Source organism: Urocampus carinirostris, chromosome 6 (assembly GCF_059441175.1).
Source record: "Urocampus carinirostris isolate Australia breed hairy pipefish chromosome 6, RoL_Ucar_1.0, whole genome shotgun sequence".
In the NCBI taxonomy this organism is placed as follows: domain Eukaryota; kingdom Metazoa; phylum Chordata; class Actinopteri; order Syngnathiformes; family Syngnathidae; genus Urocampus; species Urocampus carinirostris.
In genome coordinates, this window is record NC_142354.1 from 41670818 (window position 1) to 41683475 (window position 12658).

Consider the following 12658-nt stretch of genomic DNA (forward strand, 5'->3'; position numbering starts at 1 on the left):
AAAAAAGTGTATATTTCCAAAGGTAAGGGAGGGAAAAATATATATCCACTATTGTCGGCCGCGTCCACAAACACGTCTCACCTTTACTCCACTTCCCGTCAGCCCGCGTTTGCCCCGCCCCTTCTTTCTCATTTGCTCGTGCAAAACATATCAGAATAAGTTTTTAAAATAAATACATTACAAAAGTATACAGTTGCAAATACATATTATACATGGTTACAGATATTTACAAAGAAAGACGGTACACCAAGAGAGTTTTCAAAGCTTTAATAATAATAATATAACTTTCATCCCAAACCGTGCCTGTGAAGGGTAGCAAAACGCTACTAGCAACACGCTCGCAAAACAGTAAACAGCTCTGTTAAAAATGAGCATTTAGCATGAAATCTGCGTCATGTGCATTCGCATTGATCGCGGCAAGGCTTGAGGGCTAGGACCTTAGCTTGGCCTTTTGGCTGAGAGTAAGTGTCCCGGCTCCTAGGCTTTGTAGCGTATTATGAACTGACCGATAACGGATAATGGATAATGATTTATGAACAAGCTAAATAACCCTTAAAACCCCTAAACCCCCCCCCCCCCCCATGTGCCTTTCTTTTTGCAATTTGCATGGTGAGGATAATTCTACGCTAATTTAATTTGTGCACAAGCTAAGAAGTTGCAGTCTTCCTCGGCGCATATATTCCACCGGTCTAAATCTTACCTTTTGTACTCGAGCGCCGCTGGCGGTCGTTAGAAAAATGACAAAAATTGGCCGCATCATTGAATAAGCCGCAGGGTTGAAAGTTCGGGAAAAAAAGTAGCGGCTTATAGTCCGGAATTTAAGGTCTATAGGTGTGAACATAATAGTGTGGGAATCTTGATGGCTGTGGTCAGCTTAAAATATACTTTTTTCACTCCAGAAGTCAGTTATGATAGTAGACACAAGGTCATACATGAAGCTCCAGAATCTAAATGAATGGATGGATTGATGGATGTCCTAAAAGGCAACAATTCAACAAAGAGGACGACGTTGACTAAAAAGGACAATAATGTGGGACATCCTGCATTAGATATTTTTCCTTTTTGTTGTGTGGCTTTTAATGATAGGCTGAAGGGCATTGTGTGAGTGAAAGCACTCTATTTCCTACCACTTATTCATTTGCTTTGCTGCTTATCTCGTTGAAGGTCATCAAAGATGACAAAAGGTAGAAGGTTAAATCCATCCTGCAGTGGTTGGCTGTCAAAACGTATAGACCTCTATTTGGGAAAGTCATTTTCATCGAAACCTTTTATAGCAGATGTGCTTAGAAAATGTCTTCAAAGGGGCAAACTTAATCAAAACATTGAATGGTTATTACCGTATTTTCCGCACTATAAGGCGCACCGGGTTATAAGGCGTACCCCCAAAAAGTAGTTTTTGGTCCTATATTTTCCATACATAAGGCGCACCGGAATATAAGGCGCTACAATGGGAACGTCGACAAAACAGTCAGATAGTTCAGTCCAACTGATTACCCCCTTAACATTCCAAAAGCTTGCAAAGAAGCAAATACGTGTCGAGAACACGTGCGGATGCGGTGTCCGTACGATGTCACTCAAATGCATCGTTCCATCATTCGGAAGGTTAAAGTCTTGGGATTCAAGAAATGCCAACCATACCGTTATCTCCGATCATTATTTAGTGACATTTGAGGTGCTAACTAAATGTAGTGTTAAAAAAGCTGAAGGATTTAGCGGACGCAATATAAGCACTGGCACAGTTTCTGAGCTCCTTGAACTCCTTCCTGAAGCAGTTGCGTCCTTTCCTAAATACACTGGCTCGATTGACTCACTCACGAATGAGTTCAATACCACCCTGACTAGTGTGATGGATACCATAGCGCCCTTAAAACTAAAATCACGTCCTAAAAGACGCACACCTTGGTTTACTGATGAAACTAGAACCCTTAAAAAAGAATGCAGGAAATGGGAGAGAAAATGGCGCGCTACCAAGCTTGAGGTTTTCCATCAAACCTGGTGTGATAGCTTGTTAAAGTATAAAGCGGCCCTTGCCTCTGCAAAATCGGCCTACCTTTCGAAGGTGATTGCGTCTCAAAAGAACAACCCCAAAGCCCTTTTTGACACTGTAGCATCGCTTACAAGGCAACAGACTACCGCTGATAGTTCGACACACTCTGCTCAGGACTTAATGGTCTTCTTCACTAAAAAGATTCAATGTATACAGGAAGAAATTGCTAAAGATACTATTAGTACCACTCATATTAAAGAACTGAAACTTACAGATGCACGACAGGGTGGCTGCCCAGGGAAAATGGCCGGTTTTAGTGAACTGTCACTTGATGATCTCAAACAAGTGGTGACTGCGGCCAAACCGACAACTTGCCAGTTCGACCCGCTCCCAGGTTCACTTATTAAAAGTCTTTTTAGCGTCATTGGGCCTTCAGTTCTAAATATTATAAATACATCACTCTCCTCAGGTGTAGTTCCAGCAGCTTTTAAGTCCGCCGTTATTAAACCCACACTAAAACAACCCAACCTTGATCCAGAAATCTTAAGTAATTACAGACCTGTGTCAAACCTACCTTTCCTCTCTAAAGTACTCGAAAGAGTAGTGGCACAGCAGCTGAATGCTTTCATATCTGAGAACAACCTTTTTGAATCGATGCAATCAGGATTCAGGGCTAACCACTCTACTGAGACAGCGCTGATCAAGGTAACAAATGATCTCCTAATGTCAATGGATTCTGGCGCTTCATCACTTTTGCTGCTGCTGGATCTTAGTGCTGCTTTTGACACAGTGCGCCACAATATCCTACTAGAACGGTTGGAAAAATGGATTGGTCTCTCAGGAACCGTCCTCTCGTGGTTCAGATCCTACCTCTCAGATAGGACGCACTGTGTGAAATATGGTGAAACGACATCTGAGCCCTTTAATGTTACCTGCGGTGTTCCGCAGGGTTCTGTGCTCGGCCCCCTACTTTTCAACATTTACATGCTTCCATTAGGTGATATTATCCGCAAGTACAATATCAGCTTCCACTGCTACGCAGACGACACTCAACTATATCTTCCGTTGGAGGAATCTTCCACACTAAACTGTGGAAATTTGGAGGCCTGTCTCACTGAGATAAAAGAGTGGATGTCACTCAATTTCTTGCGTCTTAACCCTGAAAAGACCGAAATGTTAGTCATTGGTCCTTCTAAATGCCGTGACTTCTTCTCAAAAACTGCTGTGAACCTTGACAAATGTCACATCACACAGAGTGACTCAGTTAAAAATTTAGGTGTCATATTTGACCCTGATCTATCATTTGAGATGCATGTAAAGCAAATTACTAGAACTGCCTTCTTCCATCTTCGCAACATTGCTAAAATCCGTTCAATACTGTCTCAGTCTGATGCGGAAACAATAATTCATGCATTTGTTACCTCCCGTCTCGACTACTGTAATGCACTACTTTCCGGTCTCCCGAAGTCCAGAATCAAGTCTCTTCAGCTAGTACAAAATGCCGCAGCGAGGCTTTTAACTAGGACAAAAAAGTACGATCACATAACACCGATTTTGGCTAACCTGCATTGGCTCCCAGTTAGCCAAATATGTGACTTCAAAGTTCTCTTAGTACTGTACAAAATCATACATGGACTTGCTCCCTCTTATCTTTCAGATCTGATCTGCCGCTATGTCCCGGTCCGAAGCCTGCGATCTGAGAGTGCCGGTCTTCTGGTGATCCCGAGAGCAAAGAAGTCTTCTGCTGGTTCGAGAGCGTTCTCCATCCGGGCACCGGTGCTGTGGAATGCTCTTCCCCCTGAGATCCGATCTGCAACCTCAGTGGAAATGTTTAAATCTAAACTTAAAACTCACCTCTACTCTATTGCATACGAATAACCTACTCCTCTTGTCGGTTGACAATAGTCTGTGTAATATAGTGTAACAATCTGTGAAGCCCTTTGAGACTCTTCGTGATTTAGGGCTATACAAAAATAAATGACTTGACTTGACTTGACATTTCTTAGTTTCCATTTTATTTTTTGCTGGCAACTGTGTGGACAGCAAAGTAAGAATTTTATTGTGCAGGGAAACGGGGTTCTTTACTGTGCGTATGACAATAAACACTTTGAATTGAATTGAGTTTAAAAATAGACTCATCACAGAAACATCAAGATCGTTCTAAAACAAGATACCGGGAAAATATAAAGCCGCATAGCTCACCTAAGTTCTCTTGCAGCCATCACGTTCAATAATGATACATAACCATGGTTTTCTTACAACCGTGAGTGTAGTAAATCCAACCGTGTAAAATATTTACAAATACAGAATAGTAAAACATGTTTTCTCTATGCCGTAGTGCAACCCAACGTGTGATTCACATTCATCTTTTTTGGCCAATTGCAGGCTTTAGCCTATTCGAGCCTGTAAATGATAAAAATGATCTGCCCCTTTACCTCCGAATAACTTTAGCCAATAGTGACCGATTCAAATGATGATTGACACATTGGTTAGCCAATGAAACGCCCGTATATAAATCCCAGCATACACCGCAGACGACTTCTCCTTCGGGGGGAAATCTAGTCGGCGGCTGCTTGCCTTAGTTGCAAGACTTTGCGACTTAATATTGCTCGATATATAAGGTGCACTGTATTATAAGGCGCATGGTCAGCTTTTGAAAAAAAAAAAGTCTTTTTGGCGCGCCTTATAGTGCGTAAAATACGGTACTTTGATATTTTTGGGGGGAAGGGGGGTGTCGGTATATAAAGCACACCAACACCTTTGTTTTGTTATCAAACAGAATCCTAAAAATCTTTATTCAATAAATATTCTTATTTCATAATTAACAGGCAGTGACTTTAGTGTTAAAATAAAAAACATGTAACATATGGAACTATGTTTCAATTACCCCCTTACAACCATCAGAAGCAATGCATCAAAAACTGAATTTTCCCTTCATGCATGTGCAATTTATTATCCATACCAAAATAGTATTCTGTGACCCCTGTGTTGTCATGATTGCCGATGAGCGCGGCTGCGGCGGCTTCATTGGCGCCAACAGCCTGGACAGCTGATTGGTGGACACTCTCTTTTTAAACCCCCGGCTTCCAAGAGGAAGCCGTCAGATCGTTACGCGAACTGTTGCCTTCAGCTCAGTAAGCCTTTTTGTCCGACTCCGTTCCTGTCCTGCTTTTTCTGCCTGATCTTTGTTGCTGGCCTGTTTCTGGACCTGATTACGCCCCGTTCTGCCTGCCTGTTGCCCGACCTGTTTTGCCCCGTTACCTGCCTGCCTCCTGCTACCGACCTTGCGTTTGAACACGATATCGCCTTTGATCTCCAGTCCCGGCCAACGACTTGCTATTCCCGCCTGTCTCCGATCCTTCTCACTCGACACGGAAGTGCCACTTCCGCGTTCCCGCCACCTGCTACCCGTGTTCGTCGATCGTGGAAGCAAGCTTTTCTCTCCCTCTTCTCAATAAAAACTGAGAAAACGAGCGCGATTGGGTCCCGTCTCCGTTCCTGGTCTGTGACAAGTAAGATGTATACATTCAGGTGTCACCACAGGTCCGTGTCCTATCTGTGTACACACAAGGATTCTCAGGATTCTAAGTGTCAAGATTCTATGGCGGCCATCCGGGGACCATAGAACTGTAGCTACATACGTAAATTCGATTCTTTTTCGTCCCTCCGAACCGCCAGAAGCGGTGCTTCAAGCTGTGACTGAGTGTAGTCATAGGGAATCACGGAAACACAAACCTTACTGCAAAGCCTAGGCAAGTGCAGAAGAGGCCACTAAATATGAATTAAATGATGACTCACAGCACATGGTAAGCTTTCTCTCCTGGCTTTGATCTCTTTGATCTCCGGCAAAACGAACATCAAATGCGACAGAAACAAAATGAAAATAAATCCAAACAGCTTTTTGCCCTTCCATGTATTCTGTTACTCCCCAAGCCTGCACAAAATTTTGTAATTGTATTCCTATTTAGTTTCTTTTGTCTTTTATTAGCATATTTGGTATTGGAGTAATCCAAAAGCAATTGAAAGTAATCCAGTTAAAGTAACCCTAACCCCAACCCTGCCAACACATCCCGAAAGGCAAAGTGTGGTCAGAAGTGGCATAAGACTTCAAATGGCATCCACAATTCAGTGGGAAAAGTGCTACTTTGAATGTGTTCTACGAGTGAATCAAAAAGAAGGGGCGGAGCAAACGTGGGCTGATGGGAAGTGGGGTAAAGCTGAGTTACCAGTAGATCTGTCTGTTGTCGCAGCGGACAATAGTGGATATATATTTTTCCCACCCTTAACTTTAGAAATATACATTTTGTTTCCTTGGATTACTTTCAACGGGACCCGGACTTTACAAGTCTGCATCATACGTGAATTTCCCTGCGGGGATGAATAAAATATCTATCTGTCTATCTATCTATCTACTAACACAAAGAGCTGCAACCTGTCCCCACCTTCACCAAAAGGAGGCTAACCGAGATTAAATCAAACCAAAGGTCACAGCAGCCTCTGTGATAACACATGGCTTACTGGCCAAAAGCACATAGCAAGATAAAAATGGGAGGCTAACCAGAATAAAATAGAATAGAATATACCTTTATTGTCATTGTTACAAAATGGGTTAACATATTGTGACAACAAAATTGGACATGGCACTCCAGTTTTGACATCCCTGTTCTAGAGCCTCTATTTTGGTATGCATATCTCGAAACTGCGCAAGTGCGAAGGGAACGTTCAGCGCTTGAAGCACCACTTCTGTCGGTCGGTTGGGCCAAAATAGAACGCATTGTTTTTGGAGGTATTGCCATTTTTAGTGTATGCTATGGGCTGCTAAAAGGGATGTAGTGCTGCAATGCCTCTGTGCCACCGTTTGGACACCTCAGCTTTACAGTAACAAATATCACTCAATAATTAAGTCAAGTCAAGTCATTTTTATTTGTATAGCCCTTAATCACAAAGAGTCTCAAAGGGCTTCACAGGTTATTACACAGACTACCGTAAATTCCGGACTATAGAGCGCACCTGATTATAAGCCGCACCCATCACATTTTAAGAGGAAAACCGATTTTGCACTCACACAAGCCGCACCTGTATATAAGCCGCACGTGCCCACATAACACCAACACAAAATTAACCCAGACCCGACTTTAAGTCTCGCGATAGTAACTGAATATCCTTCATTGATATTCACAGTCCAAAAATCACAGCCGGCAAAATTAACGGAAAATGATACCGGTACTTAAGGTTTGATGCAGACCGGCAGAGTCCGGGTCCCGTTGAAAGTAATCCAAAGAAAAAAGTGTATATTTTCAAAGGTAAGGGTGGGAAAAAAATATATCCACTATTGTCCGCCGTGTCCACAAACACTCACCTTTACCGGTCCCTACTTCCTGTCAGCCCGCGTTTGTTAGGCCCCTTCTTTTTAATTCGCCCGTCCAAAACATATCAGAATAAGTGTCCGAAATAAATACAAATAAATTCATTACAAAAATATACAGTTGCAAATACATTATACATGGTTACACATATTTACAAAGAAAGACGGTACACCGAGAGAGTTTTCAAAGCTTTAATAATAATAATATATCTTTCATCCGGGCAGTTAATGGTAGCAACACGCTAGCAACACCTGCTCGCGACACAGTAAACGGGTCTGTTAAAAAAACATACCGTACTTGTAAAAATCACGGTAAACCGTCCTCATCTTCCTCCTCAGAACTGAAGCCATCAAAATCGTCTTCCACAGTGTCGGAAAGAAACAGTGTCATATAGACGTCGTCCCACGCTCCCGCAGCCTCACTCGCAGCAGACCGGCTTTTCGGAACCCGTTGGTGATAATGGATTTTTTGATGCTGCCCCACGCTGTCAGGATCCACTGGCAGACTTGCGAAAAAGTTGCCTTTCGCATGCGGCCAGTTTTAGTGAAAGATTTTTCGCCGCTAGTCAAGCCAAGAAGCTGCAGTCTTCCTCTGCGCATATATTCCACCAGTCTAAATCTTACCTTTTGTACTCGAGCGCCACTGGCGGCCGTTAGAAAAATGACATAAATTGGCCGCATCACTGAATAAGCCGCAGGGTTGAAAGTTTGGGGAAAAAGTAGCGGCTTATAGTCTGGAATTTACGGTATTTTTTCAGACAATTATTACACCATCCCCTGATCTGGAACCAACATGAGGGCAAGGAAAAACTCAATTAATTAAAAAAAACATGTATGATTACAACGGCCTTTGAGAGCCAATTGGAGAAGGTGGTACTTACCGGGCATGTGGACCATCCTGCAGTTGCAGTTCTCCACCAGGTAGCGCGTTTCACAATCAATACGACAGGCCGTGATGCTGTATGTGTTGAAGAAATCCGAGTCCATTGGGGTGGCTTTGCAGTCACCCCATGGTGGCGGCAGATAGGTCAGCTGGTGGAGAAAAACAGAAATTTTGTGTCTTGTCTCGTGAGGATGGAGACATTGTTCAAGTCACACAAAAACACGGTAAAATTCAGTCCTGAAAAAAAGCATTGAAAACGTGTATTGTGTGTGTGTTATATAATGACAGGGACTTATGGGTGTACAGTGTTGTGGTTTGCCCGCGTCCCCGCGTCCTAGACGCATGATTTTTGCTGGGGACGCATAGTCTCAAATCAACGTGCGTCCCGGGGACGCAACTTTTTGACACAAACTTGTCATTATTACCCGATTACATTTACCGCACTCCAAACTTTTCGTCAGGCAGATCCACCATTGTTGTTTTGGTCTCGCGGTTCGAGTTTCCGTCTGCGCGCCGATCTCGAGTTGTGTGGTGAAAAGTCCGTCTTTTTTTAGAGAACCGGCTTTTTCGGCTCAACTCATTCAAGAGAGCCGGCTCTCAAACGGCTCACTCCCTTTGATGCATTATATTACGAAAACAAAATAAACTAAATATGAATAAAATGACTCAATTTTGTGCAGGCTTGGGGAGTAACGGAATACATGGAATGGCAAAAATGATGTTGGCAAGCTGTTTGGATTGATTTCCATTTTGTTTCTGTCGCATTTTATGTTCGTTTTGCCGGAGATCAATGAGATCAAAGCCAGGAGCGAAAGCTTACCACGTGTTGTGAGTCATCATTTGATTCATATTTAGTTTCTTTTGTCTTTTATTAGCGTATATGGTATTGGAGTAATCCAAAAATAACTGAAAGTAATTCAGTTAAAGTAACCCTACCCAACCCTGGATATAATGATGGCAAACATCGCTGAGTCCCTGGATTCAGGCATCTTCAACTTTTTCCAATGTTTCCTTCTCTAGCTCCTCACTTTAGCCATTTGGCTGCAAGCTATAGCTAACCGCTAGTCTTTATTGTTATTAGCTGCTGCTGCTTCATCCTTCAGTTCTTCAGTCTCTCATGCAGGGTTGGGTAGGGTTACTTTAACTTGATTACTTTCAATTACTTTTGGATGACTCCAATACCAAATATGCTAGTAAAAGACAAAAGAAACGAAATATGAATAAAATGACTCAATTTTGTGCAGGCTTGGGGAGTAACGGAATACATGGAACGGCAAAAAGCTGTTTGGATTTATTTTCATTTTGTTTCTGTTGCATTTTATGTTCCTTTTGCCGGAGATCAAAGAGATCAAAGCCAGGAGAGACAGCTTACCACGTGTTGTGAGTCATCATTTCATTCATATTTAGTTTCTTTTGTCTTTTATTAGCATATTTGGTATTGGAGTCATCCAAAAGTAATTGAAAGTAATCCAGTTAAAGTAACCCCACCCAACCCTGGATATAATGATGGCAAACATCGCTGAGTCCCTGGATTCAGGCATCTTCAACTTTTTCCAATGTTTCCTTCTCTAGCTCCTCACTTTAGCCATTTGGCTGCAAGCTATAGCTAACCGCTAGTCTTTATTGTTATTAGCTGCTGCTGCTTCATCCTTAGGTCCTTCAGTCTCTCATGCAGGGTTGGGTACGGTTACACTAACTGGATTACTTTCAATGACTTTTGGATTACTCCAATACCAAATATGCTAATAAAAGACAAAAGAAACTAAATAGGAATAAAATGACTCAATTTTGTGCAGGCTTGGGGAGTAACGGAATGGAATGGCAAAATTGATGTTGGCAAGCTGTTTGGATTTATTTGCATTTTGTTTCTGTCGCATTTTATGTTCATTTTGCCGGAGATCAAAGAGAAAGCCAGGAGAGAAAGCTTACCACGTGTTGTGAGTCATCATTTTACTCATATTTAGTTTATTTTGTCTTTTATTAGCATATTTGGTATTGGAGTCATCCAAAAGTAATTGAAAGTAATCCAGTTCCAGTAACCATACCCAACCCTGCTATGCATCCATCCATCCATCCATCCATCCACCCACCTACCGACCTACCGACCTACCTACCTACCTACCGACCGACCGACCGACCGACCGACCGACCGACCGACCGACCGACCGACCGACCGACCGACCGACCGACCGACCTACCTACCTACCTACCTACCTACCTACCTACCTACCTACCTACCTACCTACCTACCTACCTACCTACCTACCTACCTACCTACCTACCTATCTATCTATCTATCTATCTATCTATCTATCTATCTATCTATCTATCTATCTATCTTCTTTTCATTTTGTTTCTGTCGCATTTTATGTTAGTTTTGCCGGAGATCAAAGCCAGCAGAGAAAGCTTACCACGTGTTGTGAGTCATCATTTGATTCATATTTTGTTTCTTTTGTCTTTTATTAGCATATTTGGTATTGGAGTCATCCAAAAGTCATTGAAAGTAATTCAGTTAAAGTCACCCTACCCAACCTTGCATTTTCATGATTGCGATGAGACCGTCATACTAATAAAATAATTGAAAACTGCAGTAAGGTCCAACGACAACGAGTAGGAAAAACACGGGAGGAGACGACAACAATAAATAAATAGGAACAGTGGGCCAAAAACCATCTCACTCAGATGAATGCAGTCGTATATCAAATGATACAACACATTTATGACATGTCGAGCAGAGAGATCCCATTTTTATGAACCGATGTCTTAGGATCAGACTCCTTTACAGGTTTACATCATGGCAGTATCAGCGCAGGGCAGTGACAGCACTAAATAAATGTCACCAACTTATCATTTTCCTTTTTACCCAACATCTTTCGGAAAGGTTCATATGAAAAGAATAGTTTGAAGAAATAATACAAAAAGAAGGATCCAAAATGAAGTTCTATCAGAGTTGTCGTCAATGTTCCCTGTCATTTTCCTTACGGGTCTGAGCGTTCACACAAAGTCGGTGAGCAACGCTTGAAACAACAGTGGGCAACGGCAATCCCAAGTGTGGCAACTAAGTCATTGTCAAACATGTCCAAAACTTGACATCAAGTTACATTTTGCTGAGTTTCCGGCAATGCAATTTTTTTTTTCAGTTTTGAATGAATTGACTCATGTACGGCAAAGGTTGTACGGCCTGCAAACGTCGTTTGTTTTTACAAAAATTCTTTCACAAGATATCCATTTCTTTTTATTTCCTGATATATTTTGTCGCATAATATTAACATTTTTGGGGGCTTATTGCGCGATACACAACTGTATTTAATCACATTTTTGAGTGGAAGTACAAGATTGACTTGGTATAAATGGAAATTATTTGAATGCAACACAAACTTTTTCTTCTTTTTCTCTGTTTTTTTCTATTTTTTTTAAATCCTTTAAAAAAATCTCATTTGTTTATTTTTTCCTAGCTCTTACTTTTTCTTTGTGTTCTCTACTTATCTTTTTTCCCTTTGATTCTTTCCTGCCTTTTTTCTGGGCTTTTTTCTGAATTTTTCCTTCCTTTTTCTCTTCCTTTTGTTTCTTTTTTTCTCAGCTTTTCACTACTTTTTCATTTTGGTGTTTTATCTTTTTTGTTCTGTGCCCCCTTCCTTTGAGTCTTTTTGTGCATAATTTTACATAATATTTGGTCATATAGGGATTAAAGAAGCAAAAACAACCCGAAGAGCCGTTTAGGACCCGGAAGAGCCGGTTCCTTTTAGTGAGCCGAGCCGAAGGAGCCGGTTTTCGAAAAACTCTACTGACTTTACTCAACTTCGTTCTACTTCGACCTTGACTTCCAAATACCGCATTTAGAAAACAGCGTCAGGGGAACCCTTGTATTTTTACCTTCATGTACTGTAACTTCGACTTAATTCGCTTCTTAATTAGCAATTTTTAGCCCTGATTTTTTCTGAGCTGGCTAGATTTTCTTGTGCACGGAGAAGCTCTGGGTAGTGCGCAATTGCGCACACACGCAGCTTAGAGGGAACATTGGTTGTCGTTAATGAGAGTACCCCTAGAGCAGTGTTTTAGTGTTCCTCCATAACTTGTCTAGTGAGCTGCAAGGTTTTGCCTAAGTATTGCCATTGTTTTTTATCTTTGTTTCCTTCTTGTGATCAGCCGAGTAACTGTAGCTTTCACCCATATCAGTAGGTGGCAGCGGATCGCTATTTTCCTTCTTATTTATACTAATTATGCCACGATCCTGCACTCTTGAGTTCTGTTTTTCCGTCTGTTTTCTCTCTCTCACTAGCACTTACCTTGTCACTCTAGATTTTCCAGACAGTTATTCCTCCTATCACGATTCTTTCCTACTTTTAGTACTCAGCGGTCTTGGTTCCATGCTAGTTTGTTTTCTATCTCATAATGTTCCAAGCACCAATGTCACAGTGTCATG

At 41.8% G+C, this 12658-nt stretch overlaps 1 protein-coding gene across 2 annotated transcripts in view; it reads right to left on the reverse strand.

Annotated features, from left to right (window-relative positions):
* The window catches only part of LOC148364830 (acid-sensing ion channel 1), a 425191-nt gene that overhangs the window by 44488 nt on the left and 368045 nt on the right, over positions 1-12658 (reverse strand). For both annotated transcript variants that reach the window (XM_088339028.1, XM_088339027.1), the window contains one exon: positions 8234-8384. In XM_088339028.1, the coding sequence (XP_088195154.1) occupies positions 8234-8384 (151 nt within the window). The remainder of the gene's footprint in view (positions 1-8233; positions 8385-12658) is intronic.